At 37.9% G+C, this 21,464-nt stretch overlaps 4 protein-coding genes across 11 annotated transcripts in view; 2 read left to right on the top strand and 2 right to left on the bottom strand.

Moving 5' to 3' along the window:
• Positions 1-3,891, top strand: part of LOC110375901 (uncharacterized protein) — a 34,227-nt gene extending 30,336 nt beyond the window's left edge. For all 6 annotated transcript variants that reach the window (XM_049838473.2, XM_049838474.2, XM_049838472.2 and 3 more), the window contains 2 exons: positions 55-231; positions 437-3,891. In XM_049838473.2, the coding sequence (XP_049694430.2) occupies positions 55-231; positions 437-2,059 (1,800 nt within the window). In that variant the 3' untranslated portion in view covers positions 2,060-3,891. The remainder of the gene's footprint in view (positions 1-54; positions 232-436) is intronic.
• Positions 3,892-4,190: 299 nt separating this feature from the next.
• On the bottom strand, positions 4,191-9,898 carry LOC110375896 (coiled-coil-helix-coiled-coil-helix domain-containing protein 10, mitochondrial). Of its 2 annotated transcripts, XM_021334183.3 has the most exons (5): positions 9,740-9,888; positions 6,038-6,145; positions 5,817-5,958; positions 4,799-5,015; positions 4,191-4,313 (listed from the first exon to the last, which is right to left on the bottom strand). In XM_021334183.3, the coding sequence occupies exons 2-5, from the start codon at positions 6,112-6,114 to the stop codon at positions 4,303-4,305; spliced, it is 447 nt and encodes a 148-aa protein (XP_021189858.2). In that variant the 5' UTR covers positions 6,115-6,145; positions 9,740-9,888; the 3' UTR covers positions 4,191-4,302. The 2 variants fall into 2 exon arrangements, with proteins under 2 accessions (XP_021189858.2, XP_021189857.1); XM_021334182.3 differs by lacking the exon at positions 6,038-6,145 and having other exon boundaries at positions 9,740-9,898.
• Chchd2 (Coiled-coil-helix-coiled-coil-helix domain containing 2) lies at positions 8,008-9,361 on the bottom strand. The gene is made up of 3 exons (XM_021334181.3): positions 9,211-9,361; positions 8,990-9,128; positions 8,008-8,633 (listed from the first exon to the last, which is right to left on the bottom strand). The coding sequence occupies exons 1-3, from the start codon at positions 9,258-9,260 to the stop codon at positions 8,385-8,387; spliced, it is 438 nt and encodes a 145-aa protein (XP_021189856.1). The 5' UTR covers positions 9,261-9,361; the 3' UTR covers positions 8,008-8,384.
• Positions 9,899-10,635: 737 nt separating the features above from the next.
• Positions 10,636-21,464, top strand: part of LOC110375907 (transducin beta-like protein 2) — a 49,492-nt gene continuing 38,663 nt past the window's right edge. Inside the window, exons 1-2 of one of the 2 annotated variants that reach the window (XM_021334199.3) lie at positions 10,636-10,961; positions 14,084-14,284. In XM_021334199.3, coding sequence (XP_021189874.3) covers positions 10,811-10,961; positions 14,084-14,284 — 352 coding nt within the window. In that variant the 5' untranslated portion in view covers positions 10,636-10,810. The remainder of the gene's footprint in view (positions 10,962-14,083; positions 14,285-21,464) is intronic. The other variant, XM_021334198.3, reaches the window with a different exon arrangement.

Consider the following 21,464-nt stretch of genomic DNA (forward strand, 5'->3'; position numbering starts at 1 on the left):
TAAGCTACATAAACCCATCCCTAACCCACTAATCACAACGTCCACTTTTCACAGGTCCGTTGTGGATGCTTCTACACGTCGTGCGGCGGCGGTCGCGGGGCCTCGCTGCGGCGCGCGCGCTCGCTGCTGTGGGTGAGCGCGGCGGGCGGCGCCGACAGCCACGTGGCCGTGCTCACGCACCGCGCCGCCAAGCTCAAGACGCTCGTCACGCTCGACCTGCCCGACACCAAGGTAATGCCCGGAATGAGAACCCCAACACCTGATATCAGACGCTTTATTTCCATGTTCACACGGCTAGGCTCGAACGACGAAGAGTTAAGAGAAAAACATACGACGCATAATTGCTCCACATTGTCAAGCTATTGACGTTGAAATAGTTCTTATTCACACACACAATTATTATATCTCCTTTAAAATAAATATCTGTATTTTTTAGGTTACCTCAATGGAACATGCCCGTGGAGTGCGACAAGCGACGACACTCTGCGGTGACACCGTGTGGCTCGGTACAGAAGATAAGAAAATCATCATATTCTCTGCAATCGAGCCCGAAAAACAGGAGAAGTTGACTGAAGTCCCCACAATCGCGTCGGTGACGCAGATTCGTTACCACTGCGACGCGATGTTCGTAGGACTGTCCAACGGGCGCGTGTCGGTGTACCGGCGGAACCACGACGACTCGTGGGCGCTGCAGGAGCCGCTCGCCATCGAGCTCGGCGACCGCCCCGTGCACTGCGTGCTGCCCGTCGACGGCATCATCTACGCCACCTGCGCCAGGCGGGTCTTCGCCATCAACGCGCTCACCGCGGAGATCATGAGGATACTTGAACTCAAAGGTGACGGCGACCGATCCGTCAAATACCTCGCGCACTCAGGAGTTGGCCTCTGGACAGCCTTCTCGGATTCGACGTACGTGAGTTTGTATCACGCTGAAACTTTTGAACACCTTCAAAATATTGACATCGCAGCCGATGTTGCGAAAACTATAGGGGCACGAGAAGGAAGCAAACCCGCGTATGTGTCGGCTTTGCTCGCGTGCCAGGGACTGCTGTGGGTGGGTACCACTGCCGGCATCAGCGTCACAGTGCCGTTACCGAAGCTCGAGGGTCTGCCGCTCATCGGCGGACACATCGCCGCGTCGTACCACGCGCACGCTGGACCCGTGTCCTTCCTGCTGTCGCTCATGCCTGAGACCAGAGACGTGGACGTCAACACGGTGCGGCGGAACTTGTCCAACGCCCGCGCCCTCGCCGAGACCGTCAACACTTTGCATGAATTCAAAGAAGAAGACGGCAAGGAAGACAACGACAAGCCGAAACTGGAGAGGCGGATCTCAGAAGAAGCGAGTCCGTACCGGCCGCAGCGCGTGCAGTCCGCCGTCGTGCGACGGAAGAAGCCCGGCGACGTGCGCCTCAGCAAGACGCTACCCAAGTGCGCCAACTTGAACGCCTGCGACGTGTACGGGCTTTATGGAGACCTCATGTTTGTGAAGGATTGTGTCGGCGAGGCAGACGTGGGAGGGTCGGGGGGCGAGGCCCTGCGGCGGAGCGACCCCGAGCTGGCCGCCATCCCCTTCCGCGTGAGCACGCTGGACCGGCGCCTACGCATGCGCGCCGGGCGGCCGCGCAGCCTGGACCTGTCGAGCTGGTCGGTGGACTCGCGCGCGTCCAGCCTGTGCACGTCGTCGGGCAGCGAGGAGTCCATGGCGCTGCGCGGCGTGTCGCGCACCAGCTCGGGCGCGTCGGGCGCGGCGGCGCTGGCGCCCGTGGCCGCGTCCACGCCCGACTCGGCGTCCGGCAAGTCCAGCGCGTCGGAGCGGTCGCGCGACGCGGCGGAGACGCGCGCGGAGGCGCGGGAGACGCGCGGCGCGGCGCGGAGCCTGCGCGGCGCGGACTACGTGGTGGGCGAGAGCGCGGCGCGGCGCTCGGTGCTGACGGTGGTGGGCGGGCGCGGCTACGTGGACTGGCGCCAGACGGCGGACGCGGCGGAGCGGCCGCAGCCCGCCGCCGAGCCCAACCCGAAGGACGCGCACCTCATCCTGTGGGAGATGCGCTTGTGACCGCTCAATAGATATCCGCCGCTCGGACTCCACGCGGGGACTCTCGCCGCTCCCCGGGCGTCGCCCGCTCGACGGATCCTAAGTTTGTTCTTGGCGATTTATGTGTCATATTTAATTTGTCGATGGCCTGTAAATATAGTGCTAATACGTAAACTCGTTATTTAAGGTTTTACACGAATTTCGAATACGATGCTACTACACCCACACGTCCGTTAGCATTGCACTGAAATAATTGTGAAACAAATATTTACATTTGTAAATTTATGCGAAGCTTTAAATTATTTTTTGAAGTTAGAGCTACTGTCCGCTGGCTCGACGTTTACATTGGTTTAGTACTAACACTTCAGAAGTGGTGCATTATTTTTGTGATTGTCTATTGAAATGTTGATAAATTCATAAAGATTATTTAGGGTGCGTTAATTAACTGTATGTTTTACAAAGCTAATTCATCAATAGTTGTTGTGGTTTAAATAAACCCTAAACATTTATACACTATTATAAATTGGGCCTACGTAACCGCGGTGCCACTATTGCGTCGATCGTAACATTAATTGCAGCTTATTTAGCATATACCTATTTATCTAAATCAAGCTAACATTATTTCAGGCAGAGGTTTACCTGAATGTAAATTAGATCAGTTGCAATCTGCCACCAAAAAAATATGATCACCTGTCCAAAAGAAAAATTATCATAAATACCATTATTGTAATATATCAGTTTATGATCCTATTTCAAATGTAAAAATAATATATTAATGTGAGTAACATGAACCGCCTTCGTTCTTTAGAATTATTACATTTTTATATCAATATTATAAAGAAATTCCAATAACATTTAATTAGTTTGTGTCAATTTAACATTTTACTAATTATTACTTTTAATTTTGGATGTAAATTGGTTTGAATAACAATTAACATAACATAATGGTGGCCTTAATATGTACTTGAAATTTCCAGTGTATGATTTGTATAGCATTTGTTTTTAAGCTTTATTGTTAGACATATTAATGTCGCTTTAAGAATTAGACTGATTTAGCTAAGCGTTAAAATGTACTGTTAATGGAATTATTAGTAATTAAGATAAACGACATTTGAAAGTTCTCAAATTTCTGTGCACCAAGTAACTGCATCGCAGCATTTCTAGATTGCACATTTTAAAAACGAACGAAAGCTTATATAAACTTGATTCGAACATTTTTGTTGATTTATTATTATATATTCTGAAATATTCTTGATATTATATATGTATATCCAACTACAACCTGTTATTGAACACGGTTCAAGTCCGTATGAAGTTTGCTCATGTTTTGTCAAAGTTTATAATTATTAAATGATCACTTTAGAATGCGTGTTGATTTTGCAATAGTTGATACTGTCTTACAAGTCTATTTAAAGTTAATCGTTACTTTGTTTTCGGTCAGTAATTTCACAAAACAACAACTGTTTTGTTTTGTTCGTCCAAAGAATTTCATGTTAAGTCAGGCATTACAAATATTAAATGATCCACAAGAAATTTAAATGTGCCAAATTGTAAAATATCAGATAGTACCTACTTATTATTTGTTGTACATAATTTGTACATACGAAAATATCTTAAATGACATGTATTTCATGGCTCATGTATTAAGCACAAAAGTAAATGTTACATGAGAAATGAAATACCTGATTAATAATTTATGTAAATACAGGAATGTAAAACGAAATCTCGAATGAACCATGTCGAAACTGTTTTGTTAACCCATATCTAAAAAAAAATTGGTATATTTATATTGCAAAATGTCACAAGTGTACTTTTGTGTAAATAAATTTAAGTTTATACATATACACACTGTATTTTTTTGTTTTATTGTATTCTTCCCGTTTCGAAAGAAATGTCATTTTTATTTTCGTCTTCCTATGTTCATACAGTCTTGAATATCTTGAAAACTATTTATTGATAAAAGAATGTTAGTACTAATATTGCTATCAAAATTCTTGAAAGTGCGAGTCGGACTAGATACATCTGAGGAAAACTGTAGCTACGGAGGGAAAAACATTTCTGTTTTCTGTCTGCTGTGCTGTCCTGGTTCCATATTACTGACCTACTGAACTAAAACTCTACAATTACTCTAAAATTAAATAAAACAAATACATTACTGTAGAGGTTTATTTATTTGTAAAAAAGGGGTTGATTTAAGGGTAATGTGCGTTTGTTGATGTGGTTAGTTGTTGACTGGTCAGGTTTGCTGAATCCTCATGAGTGGCCTACGGTAAACCTGGAACAAATGATTAGCATTTTGTAATTTCATTTGAGAGAGACTTGAGAATAGCTGTGGCCGTCTAAGAAATAAGACCTAATCGGCAAGTTCAAGTCCATAGCTATCTATACTCCATTCAAAATAACATTAGAAATTTAAGTAAACCTTTTTTACTGTTTGTTCAACCGATTTTGACTTCTATTGCGTTAGTAGTATGATTAATGGCGGCTGCAGTAAAAACTTGGTATTGTAACCACTATTTTGCTTTCAATTCTGTTCTTTTGTCTACGGAATAGACGACAAAATCGGTTGAACAAACAGTAAAAAAGTTATACTTAAATTTCTAATGTTATTTTAAATGGAGTATAGCTATGTATTATTATGTAATGTAAATACATATTATACAACAAAAAAATGCCTACGTGTTTGTTTGCCAAGCACTTGTACTTAAGGAAATGAAGCTCTGTGCCAAAACATCTATAATGCGTATTAAAACTACGTACGGTTTCTTCGTTTGCATTCCTTTAGCGCCTCATTGAATGCTTGACACTGTTGGATATCTTCGTGGTTGGTAGCGCAATTCAAAAACGCTGATATTTCGTACGCGCACGGGCCGCTCGGTTCAGATCTCATGTCATAGTCCCGTGGCAAGGCATGCACTACTTCTTCACGTCGTGAGCCACTGAATAAACTTGTTATGCCTTCTCCAACAACGTGACCCTACAAACACAATATTAACTTTCAAAGTAACTAGTCAGGTTTCGCTGCAACCCGACCAGTACCGGTTACGATTGTTTCCAGGCCAGGCATAAACATTTGAAAAAGGTGGGTTTTAGGACGTGCTATATATTCTTGTAAAGCGAGCTACAAGAATACAATACAGTAGGTAGGTAGTCCAGACATCACTATAAGGAAATTGCTATTCTTCTACGATGACGCCGCTTCTTTGTAGAATGTGCTAGTCCTATTATTTTTACAAAATGATTATTTCATGTAGGTACAAAATAACGGAGCTAAGAGGAGAATAGGTACAAGATCCTAAAATGATGATTCGGCAACTATCACCTTCATCATCAGTGGCATTTTTGATTAGGAGCCAGCAATTGAAGATTCGTCACATGTTGACTAAATGAAACTTTTTTTATACCAGCAATGCAAATGTGGCTTGAAATATTCTCACCCCCGTAAAATATGTAAACCCCTGTTTTGGTAATTGATAGTTAACAGGTTTGGTGGTACCAGCTACAATGGTTTCTTGTCATTTCTTTGTATTGCACAATAGCTTGTAACAATGATTCTAATCAGAATCTACCTTCTTTGCTATTCATAGCGTTGTACAAACAGCTATAGTATAAACAGCATGACTTGATCCTATTCACTGCCTAATTATAAAAACAAATTATCTCTGGTGGTACCTATATGAAACAGTATCACTTGTAGACAAATCTTTTATACAAAATCTGAATAATTATAGTTGGTATAATTTAACGACGTCTGCTTTAAAGTTTCGAAGATCCGTACCACAGCCGTGCCTACGGTGACACCTCCAGCGATTGAAGCCGCGTCTCTGAACATGGATCGCCGTTGGGGCATCGGTGTCACAACCATAGGTGGAGGTCTAGCCGGCGCATGCTGGTATCCCCGTGAATATCCGGATCGCCCGCTGCATCCAAATGTTCATCGTTAGGGTAGTTACACACTCACACACACTTTTACAAAACAATTTAAAAAACTAATACTACCGCTTTTTAGAATCACATCTGGGACACATTTCTATTTTGTTGGAGTTTTTTCTTACAATTTGTTGATAACAAAGCATAGAATGTATGCTTAGTCATTTTGAGCAGAGCCTGCAATGCAATTACACATATTTAAAAATTGAATAAATAATAATTTCAGAAAGTCATTTGGTACCATTTCTGTCTTACATTTACAGACTCGACTCTTTAGCCAACGTCTAATTTGTATGAGGCGGTTCCAAAGAGCGAGTAATCGGTTACACGTAGGTTCAACACACATTTTGGGCAATAGTCTTAACGCGAGTTGAAATATACGCGAACTGTAGATACTGAACTGAGTATACTTTGATGTATACGAGTAACCAACTACGTGTACACCTCGTCTGTGTGCAGTTCTATGTATAAAATAAATATACCTATTATACCATCAAATTCAAGGGAACATGAACAAGCAACAACCAAGTTTTTGACATCACAATTATCGATAATGAAGTAAGTTCATAGTACTTAGCTCCTAAATGCGACTGCTGTGGTGTGAATGAGGTCGTGAGTCAAATTGCCAGTTTGGACCGAAACAGTGGCAAGAGTGAGTTGGGGTTAACCGAGGCGCACAAAAAAACCATTGCCGTGACTGCTCGCGCTGCGCATTCGTAGATTGCCAGCAGAGCAAGGAGCGACTGCCTATCTGACCTCCTCAACCCAGTTACCCGGGCAACCCCCAAGATTTACTGCCTTCTGACCACCTGTAACGACTGCCAAGGATGTTTAATGACAGCCGGGGCCTACAGTTTAACGTGCCTTCCGAAACACTGTCATTGGTGTCCAAGATATACTTAGAAAGTACATACAAACTTTTGGTACTTGCATGACTTGGAATCGAACCCACTCATACTGAAGAGGTTGGTTCTTTATCCACTAGGGCACCACGACTTTTTGCGCATCATCAGATAGTTCCTATCATATTTATTCCGTGTGGTACCCAGGACACGAAGAAACTGCATAAATGAGGGAAGATGTTCTTTCGAGACACGTACGAAATCGGAGGCAAAATATTATTTACACTAATATCTATTTCAAAGCAGTTTGCTGTTTCTTTGTTTCCCTGAACGCTATCTCGGAAACTACTGGGCCCCGATTCTCCTAAGTTAATAATGTCAAAATCGAATAGAAATCGAATCGCAATATGATCGTAATAGCAGTTTTAACCATATCGGGCATTCTGCTACTAATAAAAGACCAATCGTATTCGATTGACATTTGATTGGTGTGCGATTGGTCTGCTATTTTGATGATTTTGGTCTATACGGTAGTTTGCTGTACAATCATTTTGCAATCGTAAATCATTTGCAGACAAAATGATTCATTATTGAATGACAGAAAAGGATAAAAACGTTTATTTCAAAGAAAAAATAGCGGAATGCCACATACGCTTCAATCGTAATCGAGTCGGGATTGGATCTCAGTCGAATCGAGTCGAACGTCAATCGAAGGTCGCTTAAGTAAAATTAGGAGAATTGGGCCCCTGGACTTTGATTTGGAATTTCGTTCAGTGTTTAATTTAATAGCCCATTCATTGAGGAAGGTGAGGTATTTTATCCTAGTGCGTAGTGGAGTCATTCCCACGGGCCATAAAGAATAAACTCCTACTTAAATACAAATAAAAAATCAGCCCGCAAACCAGAGGCCAGGTAATTGTATTGGTATTTCGCCGCACGGAAAGAAAGTGCTGTAAAGGGTTTGCGAATTCGAAATTACAACTGAAGTCATTGTTACGACGCACTATATCCACTAAGCCAGATATTTCATGGAAGAAAAGAAACAATATGTAAATATAAAATATATAAACAATCACTTTGTAAACAATATTATTATCTGATGATTGATGATTAGGAGTGTCAAGATAATGTGATAAGAAAATATATGTTCCCCAAAATTTTTGGTACAGGGTATTTTGCAGACAAAATTAAACATCCTTATTGTGTTTTATTGTATATTTATTGTTCTAAAAATTACGTAAAAGAAATGGATAAATTCTGATTAGAGAATTCTACATCACAATAAATCGTCTTAAAATATTTAAAATAAACAATAATAAACATACTAACAATTTGCTACATGATAACCAAGGAAATTTTTAATTCCTTTAAACTAATCAGAAATAAAAGCTACTAGGAAGGTGCCAGGGTTGTTCACCTAAGTGAAAAGTTTTGATTTTCAAAAAGATTTTCGTAGAAAGAACTGTTCGTATATATTTCTGATACAACATGACAATAGATATTGGGAAATAGTAATTCATTTTGTCAAATTTAAAGATCTAATGGCACCTTGAAATTTTAATTAAGCTAAAAATTTAAACGTGGTTGTTAATCTTGCATTGACGCAGAGCCTCATTAAAGCCCTCACAGAGGGTCAAGTCATGCTGTTGCTGAGCACACTCAATAAATTGCTTGATCTCCCAAGCACAGGGGCCCTGGGGAGTCTGGTTCTGGTACTGGCTGAGCGTCTGCGCAGGCGGCTGTGCTTGCACCTGCTGCTGTGCAGGCTCGCTGCTGCTACCACCACTAAACAAACCAGTGAGAGCACTACCGGCTACGTGACCCTGCAGCAAAACATGGAACATCCATTCAAATCTGCTATTGCACGTACAAACATGAACACATTACCACCAAACATCTAGAAACAAATCAACTAATCCAATAATAAAACTTGCAATAATATTATTTATTGTGCTTAACGCCAATTCATGTAAACAATTAAGTCTGAATCATGCTAACGTCACACTAACATGTGACGATCTTCACATTGCTTGGCTCCTAGCCAAACATAATGCAACTGTAAAAAGAAGCATAATTTCAGTATAAATTAACTGCCTCCGTATATTCAATTTGGTTACTTTTTTAAGGTTAAGGTCAAAAAATACGACATGTTTACGTTACGTAACAACAAATTACGCACCACTGCAGATCCCACGGCGACACCACCAGCAGTGGCTGCCATCTGCCCAAACATCGAGGGCTGCTGAGGCTGAGCCATAGCAGGTGCTGGGGTCGCTGGTGGCGCATGAGCTGGAACACGGCTCGGTGGCGGTGCAGCCCTAAAAACATCCCGTTAGGTTATCTATCCCCGCATGATGAAATTATATGAAATTTTAATCCATTGAAAACAAAACGACTTACCGTCGCTGCGGGGCTGGTGGAGGGCTCGCGGATCTTCCACGTCGAGGCATTTTTTTTGCAAACTTTATTAACTTGGTTTACACAGAAATACTGTTCAGTCTTGAACAACACTTCCAATAAAACTGACACTTCGCTGTCAAATATCTAGCAACTGAAGAACGAAAATTTTTCTAGAATATTTATAAATAGAACACTTATTGCTATCTCATTTTGACATTAGAATATTCCTTTCCAAAGGAAAGAGACAGCGTAAAGTTACGAGATGACCAACATAACGGAAATAAAATTGGTTTGGATGCGTTCTTTTTACAAATTACTGTCACAGAATATCAAATTCAAATTGAAGAAAATCAATAATTTCTCTTATAAAAATATGAAATAAAAATTGAATGTTGAATTACATACCTAATTGTTCTATTGTATGGAAACAACAGCAATTATACAAACACACATATTAATTACAGGTTATACCTACATAGTGTAGTATCGAATGAGAAAAGTAGCGGGAAATCGAAATAAATCAGTTTACCCTCTATAGCCTCCTCCTCCTCGGCCTCGACCAAACGGCATACTATGTATATGTACTTTTATTATTTTAACGGATTAGCTTATTTTCAGGTTATTTCTGCATTTCTGACAAAAATTTTGGTTGACGTATTTTGATTGAAGTAGTTTTATAATACTTTTTAAATATTCTTGCGATTTATTTTATTCAGCCAGTATTAATTGTAAAGAGTATGAGGATTGTTTCCACAGGTTGATATACGAAGAGCTGATGACCGGTCCATTACGCTGTGGATACATGATCATGAAAAACATTCGGTTCTTCCGACTCTGTTTATCTTACTCAGTTACATATTTAAATAACAGATATGAACATCTATGAGGATTGGTCTCCACTTACAAAATAAGTAAAACTTTTTACCGCCACAGAAAAACCTGCGCAGAAACGTTTTTTTCAGCTAGTGATAGAGGACCGAGGCGAGGTAGGTATGGGCCACATAGAGAGAGGTACAATTCCTATGAAGCCGAAATTCTGACAAATAGTCTTACCGAAGGGTATTAGCTAACTGGATTGTGGAGGTCAAATAGGCATTGAGTTTCGCGAGAGCTACAAAAACAATACTAAGGGACTGATTGGACAATGTAGCATTGACTGTAAGGGCGGTAAATTTTTTTAGTAACTATGATATTTTATCTGAAATCTGCTTACCAACTTCTGAATTTAAAAAAATGCTGCGGCATTGAAGTCGCAGTATGTGATTTCCACTCGGTTAATCGAGTTTGCGATATTTTACTTCAGTCTACGTTCGCGTTCGCGTAATTCGCGTTGCCGCTGCTGCTGTACAGACGTGAGTAAGCGAGCTAGAAATATCGGCATCTCACTCTATCAGAATGAATTATTATTTCAAGTAACTCATTCGTTCACATTTAAACAACAATGAATGAACACACCTCTCCAGTTCATTTCAGTCAGTCGTGCGAGTACGAAAATATCTGTGGTCAGTTATTGTGACTTTGTGACCGCGTGATCGTAGCTGTCGTGATTTTAGATTCTGTGATCATAATTTATCGTTTTCGAAAAGAATTTTGAGTGAAAATGGGCGATATTCAAGCCGGTCAGAACTTAAATGCGTTCCTATTAGGAGCCATTACAATTCTTTTCTGTGTAATATTACATTTTGTATACAAGACCGCCTTCAAAAGCAAGAAAAAGGAAGCACTACAACATGAAATTGAGAGCGATTCAGGTATGTTTAATTTTACAAATAAACTAGAATAAAGGAATAAAAAGTGTTCAAAACACATCTATGATTGAAATGCAAAATTAGTTCAAGACGAATGATCCACGCTGATACAAAAACGGCGGCAGAAATGTGGCTCACTGGACGAATCATCTTGCGGTTTGTTGGATGTGAATGGACTAAGCTATAACTGTATACTAAGAATGCAGCTGACACACTTCGTGTGTGTGTTCTCTCAAAGAGATAGATGTATCTTTAATATCCAACGGATCTTTAGTGTAAAAGTATAAAGTTGAAACTAACTATCCCATGACTGTTCCCACTATTAGTCAATTCGTGCCATGTGATCCCCATTCATCCTACAGGATATTGACTTAACTTGCACTCTCTGACACACATTCATTACACATGTTATCACTCTCTTTTTGTAATTTTAATTAAAGCAAGAGTTTTATTTTCAGTTCATTATCATTATTAAAAAATAAATAATAGGTAATTTAATAAAGCAAACATAAACTCAGATTATTCACATGGGATGTGATAGTATTTGAAGAAGATCCTATCTACAAAATATATGTTGTGCCATGTGATAACACATTTCAAACAGAAATGCCTACACAATACAAACCCATAAAAGATAATTTATAAATTTAAATATTGATCCAACACTGTGCCTTATTTTGGTACCCTTATGTAAATGATTATAACCTTAATGCACCATGTGGGTATCTTACAAATGTGCATAGGACAAACCCACATTCTTGTTCAGTATCCAAAAAGTTTTTGTTGTTTTTTATTAATATGTTTTTGTAGAAACTATGGGTACCTAAAACATAATTAAAAAAAAAAAGATCTAAGAATTAACATAGGAATGTTATGTATTTTAATTTAATCATGTTTAATATTGGTTTTATTGTTTATTTATTGAATATTCCATGTAGTTGTCATTACATTATGGTTTAATCTTTTGCTGTGCACTTGAACAAATATTATTGAAAGACATTTATTACAGGTTACTTGCTTGAACAGTTAAATAAATGACAGATTATTTACCAAATGATTCATTTTATGTAAATATCTCAATAATGGTTAGTCTGTTCAGGTCATGCAACACATGGTGTTGTTTTGCACTCCATAAAAATCAGCATAAAGCCTGCTTTGTAATAAATATTTTAATATTCTATGAAATACATTGTTGAGCTTATACTGATGTAGCATCTACCTATCAGAATAAATATTCTAAAGATTAGAGAAGTTAGATACCTAATAACAAAATACACATATTGATAAAAATATTGTCTACCTATCAATTTTATTTCAGTGCAGACTGCAACACAGCCTGTCTCACTTTCTCTCGCCATTTAACGTGAACATTATCTTACGTAAGAAGCTTTAAGTCGTTTACTTTCAACACAATAAAATATACAAACATTAAAATACCTATTTATGGGTACAGTGAAACATTGCAGTTTTGTTTAAAAGTCGTGGTTTGAAAAATAATGGAATCGTAAATAAGTAGGTATCCGATTTTTCCTGTAGCGATAGATTTTTTCGGCGATGGGCGAAACCAAAAAGTCGTTAAAGGAAAATAGTTGCAAGCATGCGAAACACATGTGGACCCATAGAACTTTCGAGTCGTTGGCGTCGTAGCAACATAATGCAACAACAAACATCTGCCGCCAAGCTTTGAGTTGAATGAGTTGAATGTGCTTAGGACAAATAAAAAACTGGACGATACAATGCGAAAAGGAAGCAAGCTGGTTTTAAAATGAATTACTCAAGGGTTTTTATCGTTTTCGATGTATCATGCAGCATTTTCTGTTTACTGACTGACGAAAATAAATAATATTCTAAAGTAGAATTTTGAACCAAAATTGTCACGTCGTCCAGCAAAAAATATAGTAGCCTAAAAATGAAAAATTCATGAGATTTTCTCACGCAACCGTATTTGTTTAATTATGTAATTAAAACTCTAATTACATTAAGTCGAGCATAAAAAACTTAATTCAGTAGATAAAAACAGTCGAGTTTTTAGGCCGTTGGCTGCAAGATTGGTAAAGCCGCTCCAAAGAGTTTTTGCGACTGGTGAACTCCAAGAATGTGTAGAGCACTGTATTCTATTCACCTTTAGAATCGTGTTAATATGTATTTTTATCTTTAATGACTAATGATGAATCATTTTAGATCTAACTGCATGGTCTGCCTACAGATATTATAGCGATCCATGACTGGTCAGATTTCGTTGAACTCATAATACCCAATGGGTAATCTTATCGTTGATCACTGCCATAACTCACGGAAATCCCAATCGTATCAAAAAATATACATTTTAATTACCTACATTTTTTAAAGATTAAAACCACGTGGTTATTTGACAGCACCACGTGGTATGCAAAGATTTTGGCGCCAATATGGAGAAGAGGATTTAAATATTGACTCATCTTGTTCGCTTGAAAATGCACTCTCTGGTCGCAGTAGCGTAACGTTTAATATAATTTAGGAATGCATAAAAATAAGTAAAGATTGAAACTGAGACTATCGTAGGCCTCCACAATGGAGCGTAACGGCCACTGACATCATCTTCTAATTCCTATACGACGCAGGTACGAGGAAACTATCGACTTGCAATTGTAACAAGATACGGCATGTACATAAATATATGTTTGCATTATAATCTGTTCAGAAATTTTTGTCCGTTAGTCATCACGAGAGATCATGACTGTGTAACGGTAATATTATAAGCATCACGTCAACCTACTTCCAGTTTAAAACGTTATGTGGCTCAAAGTATTTAAATTATGCACGACTGGTTTTGTCATCGTAAAACAATTTTTAGTAATCATCATACAGAAGTCTTTGTAAATTCAATGTATTTTTTCACCTGCCTGGGAAATAATTTAGACGTATTGCAATAGTAGAGGACATAACAAGAATTTGTCTCGGAAATGAGTGAATGACCTGTCGTTATTTGTGCACTAACATTAAATCAATAGACCACTTAACTTTTTTGGGTATCGGTCCGTTTAGAGTGCAAAAATCTTAAGTTCGTTACCCCTCTTTGAGTTGCCCGGCTTGTTTCGTTGATTAGGTACGTATAAAATTAAAACACACACATACTTGTATTTCAGGTGCTCCAGCGGAAGAAGTTAGCTCCGAAACTACTGCTACTGAAACTCGTATCAGCGGTAAAACTAAAAAGCGCGCGACATGGAAAGGAAAGTCAGAATTCAGTCATCCATGGCTGCTGAAGAATCTCAAGGGACACCCAGGCACCGTTCTTCTAGTGGATTTCTCTGCCAACGGCAAGTTTATGGCCGCTACCTGTGATGGTAAGTTACCTACTTATGTCAATGTATCTTGCTAATGAACATTCTCACGCTAAGAATGTCTTTTAATTATCTCAAAAGTAATGGCCTCATTTCTCTTTGAAAACAATTACAAGATAAATAGTTTTTAAAGCTTGTAAATATTGCGTGGTGTGTTTGCATGCCTAGTTAATAAAGAGCGGAGTCATATTCAAGAAAAAAAACTAAAACAAACAATTTTTGTGCACTATGAGGCCATTACGAGACAGCTTAGATTAACAAGAAAGTATGATAACTGTACTTTCTGTGATGGCTTACTATTATACGCTTTGTAAATATATTTTCCCTCCTTACAGTTAATACTCTCTTGTCATTCTAATTTTGCAAATAAGATGTAAATAATTCAATCAAATGCTAAATCTAGTGAGGAAATAAAATAACTGGAAGAAACTGGTATCTATAAATATACCGTTAATGATTTGGTTCGCGAATAACAATCAATCAAAATGGTTAACGTAATACAATTTGTTTATTTCCATAGTTTTGGTTTGGTCTCACTTGATTTGGTGTTACATAAACTGATCTTATCTCAATTTAAGCAAGTTAATTAAAAATTGTTATAAAACATAATAAAGGGAAATTAAAAATCCCCTTTCACTCAAACAATACAGTATTTCAGATTGCTTGCTGAAATTAAGATGAATGATCTTTTCCTCATTATTTATAGTAAGTCTGGCTTGGACATAGTGCTCTCGTAAAATACTCTTGACATTTCAATAAATCAATGTTAAAGTCATTTGTTGCAGCAAATGTTCTGGAACGAATTTGTCATGTGAAAGAGAGCAATATGTACCAGCTTTATCAATCTAAGCTTATCGTGCAGCCATTCGATAAAATTGATTTGTCCGATACTAGATTTCGAGAAATCTTCGGATGTTGTGAAAAGATTTTTGTGATCGGATGACATGGTTACGTCTGATGGCTGCACGAGGAAGCGGCGAGCTCGTGGTTCCGCCCAAGGCCTCGCGTTTTTGTCCCACTCCGCTACGCCACTGTTATGTGTAATTTGGAGGTCCGCCGGTCGAAGTCGCGCCCAAGGCTGTTAGCACTACCTTATTGAAATTATCCAGAAAACGCAGTAAAAATATCATGCGCTGAATTTCACGTCTAACCTTACATAATCTGCAACGAATATCGGATTTCCCAATCAAGTGAAAGGCGTTAACTAAATGAAGTAGATCGGCTTCCAATTTAGAAGTCGGAGCATGATGTTCAGAGTGTGAAATTGAATCTTAATAATAGAGTGTTAATTAATTAGAAGTGCTACAATCACTTCCCAGTGCTTTACTTTAACTGATAACGATGCTTGTGTAGCTGCGTAGTAATCATTGTGATTTTTCTATGATAATGAAATCTAATCGCTATAAAGTCATAATAAGTGCATAATACGACATAAGAGTGATAGATAGTTCATTCAATTGATATTAATTATTGATAAGCTTCTATACAATTTAATGTACAGTTAGAATATTAAGGATTTACATAAATTCATTATCTCAACGAGTTATTTCAAATTCGAATATCTTCTAAGCATTTCATGATTAAAAGGGATATACACGGTATGTTTCCTGGGGCCTCAAATGACGTGTCCGAACAGTATGCCATATACAGTGGTAGTAAGACCACGTCATAATACAGTCCGATGATCATTAAATCATGCCATTTTCGGAAGCTACATAGGGAAAATCATAATGGGAATATGATAAGCCACAGGATGAAGCCACAAATATATACGTGTAATAATGTAGCACTAATAAATATCATAGACACAGATTCAAGTATTTTAAAACATTTCCTTGTAGAATAAAATATAAATGAGATTGAACTACTTACAAGGCTTATTTTCTCAAGGCGCATCGATGCAGTCCTGATTAAAAATAATAAAGCTACAATGGACCATTGATTAAAATTCTGCATTCAATGAATCAACAATCAATGGAGAGACGACACAAATAGGTCGCAGAGAAAATAATCTTAGCTTTATAATGAGATTTATTCAAATAGATGTCTTACTGAAAACATCTAACTCTGTTTATATATTTCATTCCTCGCGATTTTTACTTTCACCAAATCACGCCGCTTTCGTTAATTTTACTTTCAAACTTGTGCGATACCAACTGTTCCGAGTCTTGCTAGGTAGGATTTATATTTCTATTCAAATCAAGTGTTAAAAATGTAGATATGGGGTTATGGAGAAATATCAATCTGGAAAACCAATATTTTACTTTCTCTGCAAAATGAAAACCTTAGGTACTCGGTCTAAAAAGTCCGAGTAAGGCTGTGCTTGATCTGTAAAAAAACCTTCGAAACCTCTTTTTCGAAATCGTTTAAATCGTTGCAATTATGCAACTTAGCTTGATTATTTCACGATATAAAAATAATTACGAGCGCAGAATTAATTAATTGTATTGTAATAATACGTCAGCGTGGAATCGCTACAAAAAATTGGTTTCCCGCTCTATTTGCATCTGGTGGTGGCACTGCGCAATCGGCAGCTGCTTCTGCGCCGATAAGCTAACCGGAATGATCGCCATGATAGCGGGGTCGCTCACCTCGCCCAAACGTCTGCGACCCTGTTCCGCAGGCTTTGTTTACACCAAATAACTAGGTCGAACTATTAATGCTGAATTTAAAATATGGCACATTTGCGCACGTGCCTTCATGTTCAATTTCAAAAAACTTTAATTCAGTACCTCCATCCGTCCTCCGATTTAACTCGGTATCAAGTCCGTGTTTATCTTATCGATATTTCCTGTGAGAATGAAATGATGCAAAGATTTTCCTACTTATTGTGACGTCTAACCAATTTTTGGAATTATTTACTCGTCGGTAATGATTGTTTAAAAAACGTCATGGTTTTAGTACTTACGCCCACTTATGTAGTTTCCTTGTTATTTAACCCAGTGTGCTTATATGTTGGACGCAAAATCACATGTCGGCAAGAAGTGAATTACATAATTGAAACACGCAATGACAAAGATGCTGAATAATGATAATCATTTATGTATATGATTAGCAATCGGCCGGTATAGCCGCAGGGCGGAAGCATACGGAAGGCTATGTCTATAACACGTCGTATCTGGGCACACGATATTCGTGAGTAAAATATTGTCTCCTCGTTCTAGCATAATTTATGCTATTTACATAAGAAACCAGTAAAAAAGGGCAACTATTTAAAGATTAATTAGCATTCTGACCAGACTTCTTTAAATAGGTAAGGTTTGTGATATATGAGATTTAAAAACAATACTATCAACCAGTAGTTTGCATACAGTCGGAAGAAATTGCAAATGAATATTTATTGGAATTCGATTAACATAACGGTTTACGAGCTGAATTAGCCAGTCTAATTGTAAATACAATTAGGCGCTATAATTATAAAAACAGTTATATGCACGCTTTTGTGTATTCCGGTAGTTACGCTTGTCATCAACGAGTATCATCTAATACTGTTAGTATGTAGCGGCAAAGTTCCCCAAAATATAAGGTCTTTGAAATGTAGCCAGCTACTTATGAAGAAGCAGCATCTATTTTGGTGAATTAATGCATTTTCCTTAAGATAAAATTAATTTCTAAACCGTTTCTAATGATGACACAACAAAAAAGCTTTCATCAGATCTTCCAAATACAGATTGGAGAATAATATCCGCGATAATGACCATGACGATCGCTGATCCTAATCTATCGGTCGCAGATAAGTTATTGTCGATCTATTTACGTAACGAAACAATAGATAATGTTTTGTGAGCAATAAACTACAAAATGAAGCTGTCGTTATGGTCCGTGGATGCGACGGCGAGGACGGCCGCCCTAGGTCGTTCCATGGTCATGCTTCACGCGTCATCGCTTGTAGTATAACCTATACCCGATCCGTGACTACCTCGTGAGCGGTGTAAATGAATGCCTGTTCAGGGCACCGATGACTGCCTACGTAATGATCTAAACATGGTTCAATTATCATCATTATCATAATCGACAAAAGCCAGTTTCCTTAGTTACATCCGATGTAAAAAAATTGTTTGATTGAAACTACGAATTTGCTATTTTGTTTAATCAACGCCAAAATGAATGAGTGCATCCCGAGTCTGAGCCTACAGCGTGCGCCCTGCGGCGTATGACTCAAGATAACCAGTCAATTGCAGCAGTGTTTCTTGTCTTCAGGGTTAAAAGTTAAATGCCCAATTTATAATCATAAAATAAACAAGCAGGCGAGATAGTACCTCCAATAAATCGCAATATTTTTCTTAAGAATCTACAATTCTACATTATGATGCTAAATGTTGAATGATAAGAATTATCTCGTAGTCGCGTCGTTTTATTTGGCCTTGGTTTATTTTATAACGCTTCCTAGTTGTGACGAGTTGTTCGTCTTTTTGGCAAACTTTTTTAATACGATATAGTTTAAGATGTCCCCGTTTGCAATCGTAAGCGCATACTTAGCAACGCTATTATTGTAATCTAGTTTCAAAGTCCGTTACGACAGCTTTGATCTTAGATCAATTTTCAGTAGTTTCATGATTACCTATATTTTATCTTTCTAGTCTGTCTGCCTTTTGATAACGATATTGAAATAGGCTGATATAACAGAATATTATGAGAAACCATATCCTTGATTAGTAAAGTACAAAATGAACATTGTGAGCTTAAACAAAAATAAGAATCAACTCCATTAAATCCGCAAAAGTGTTTACCTTGACTTTTTTTAATATCCTCAATATTATTTGTTTGTATCCTTTAAATAACACAAGTGTTTACCACCACTCTTTGAAGCTAATGATGTAAGATTAAAAAATAGATTTACAGGACCTAAAAATATAGTTTTGCCATAAGATGACTTTTCATAACTCTTGTTTTTACATAACTTGCATACATCCGACTCTATCGTACAAGAACACACGTGTATGCGTGCAATTAGAAATGCATAAACCTACTTTTAAAATCTTTTTGCAATTTTACGTAAAAAATAGAACTAACATTACAAAAGAAGACACGTTATAAGTTTCATATAAAAATTCTACTTCTTTCTTCGCGTTTATACCGTGACCATGTTATGTATTTGTGTTATTCAAGTTTCGTAATGAACTTTACTGGTACTTATTCCTTGTTTTCAGCAGTACTCGCGCACGCGATAAACGTTACTTGTAATACTTCGATTACCTTCAATTACAAGTGTGAAATCAGTGGTAAGGAAGAAGTGTAGCTCTAGCTACTACCTGTATGAAATTAGAAATCTTCGCGTCGAGATTGTTGGTTGACGATGAAGTCGCGAATCTTGCTCTCTAGGTACACGAGCAAGCCAAAAGGCAGAGAATACAATAGGCCATTAAATTATACGACAGGCTGCATGACCGAGTTGTCAGACACGCCACGCGACGTCGACCTCTGAAACAGAGCCGTTTGAAGCTATCGTGATATAGTGCCTCGTTGCCTCTAGACTTCTGGGTGGCATTGGCCCTATCGGCTCGACTGACTCGACTCTCAACCGATTTCATTAAGCGAGTACATGTGCCCACATTCGTTAGCCAATCTACATACACGTGCATTTCAATGACCCATTATGCACGAGACAATAAAATATATTGCTTAATAAATTGCATTGAGTTATGGGAATTTTGTATTAATTAAAAGGAATCTAGACTCGTTAGATTGAGAAGTAGAAGACTGCCTTGACATCTTTACTAGTCTCATCTCAAGCGCAGTGGTTAGTGCATTTCAATGGACAAATTACGGCTTTAATTAAATCTTCTTGTCTTTCTGTAGAATTTAAATTAAAATGTAGTTTGTTATGATTATTTACCATTGTTTGTTATTATGACCTTCGTTAGAAATGAGACAAACATAGCTATAAATAAATCCTCCCAGGTACTTATAAACCAGATATAATTTAAATCACAATCTATGTTTTCCTTCACAATTTTATGATAGAATACCTATTATTGTAGCATTCCGTATCTTTTATGTGCATTTTTTCTTTAAGTGAATTCTGGCAGGTGGAAGCAATTGATTTGTTAAACAAGAACCGTAAAAACAATAAAGGCTGGTTACATTAATCGTTTATATTTCTGTTATCGCTTTCTCGCACTATCGAGGCGCATTTACTATAATAGTTAAACGAGGTCAGGTTCGTATGCAACTAGAAGTCGTATATTAAAATCAGCACAGCACTGGGATATGATATGACATAAAACATAAATTAATTTATTAATAATTATTATTCAACTGACACTACATATATTTATCAATGAGCTAGGTATTCATTACTACCAACAACTACCTACAGCAAAAAATATTCTGAATAGTCGTAAGAAATGTAAAAATATAATTATACACCTGAAGACTATAATTTACATAATCCGGTTACTTGCTCAATTATGGCACAGCGCGCTCATAAATAATAATTGTGTAAAAATAGATTCAGTTTTTTTTTTGTAAAACTGTTATATTGATTGATCAATATTATTATCGGTCAACAAAATTAAGGTAATCTGGGTTAACCTGGTCTTTTTCGCGGCGATTATCTCATCACTATGCTGATTAGGCAAACGTTAATCTTCAACATGTGCGACAGTCACACCCAGATAGTATTGTTCTAGTTCCGTCGTATTATCGTTATCTAATTACGTCGTAGCGTAAAAATGATAAACTCTGACAATCAAAGTCTAAGGCATGTGGTGATAAAGTACGAATCATGCATAGTACCAAGTGATTAACAGCGTATTTCCTGGAATTTTAACGTTCTTCGTGTTGCCAACCATTGATATCAACCGCTCATGATGATGTAATGACGCCATTGTTAACAATTTACCCATTTCATGCGGTAATTAAATAAAATAGCTGTTTACTTTGTTTTCACGATTTTAAGTAGTAATTGTTAATATAGGCAAAACACGAATTGCGGTTTGAAGGTCAGTGAGACTGTCACTATTGGGTTAAAGAAAATATCTAAGTAAGTAACAAACATCATAAAAATATAAATTTTTGGTTTACCATTTGTAATACGTCAAAAAATCCAAGATCCCTTCTCTTTTAATCTCCAAGCCTTCGTTCCAAAAAGGTAAAAGTACCTAATACGAATGTAATATCGCTAAACTTTCCCTTCACGGGGATAGGCACTGCTCAAGCGCTCAAGCCACGTAACCATAAC

Source organism: Helicoverpa armigera, chromosome 8 (genome assembly GCF_030705265.1).
Source record: "Helicoverpa armigera isolate CAAS_96S chromosome 8, ASM3070526v1, whole genome shotgun sequence".
Lineage (NCBI taxonomy): Eukaryota > Metazoa > Arthropoda > Insecta > Lepidoptera > Noctuidae > Helicoverpa > Helicoverpa armigera.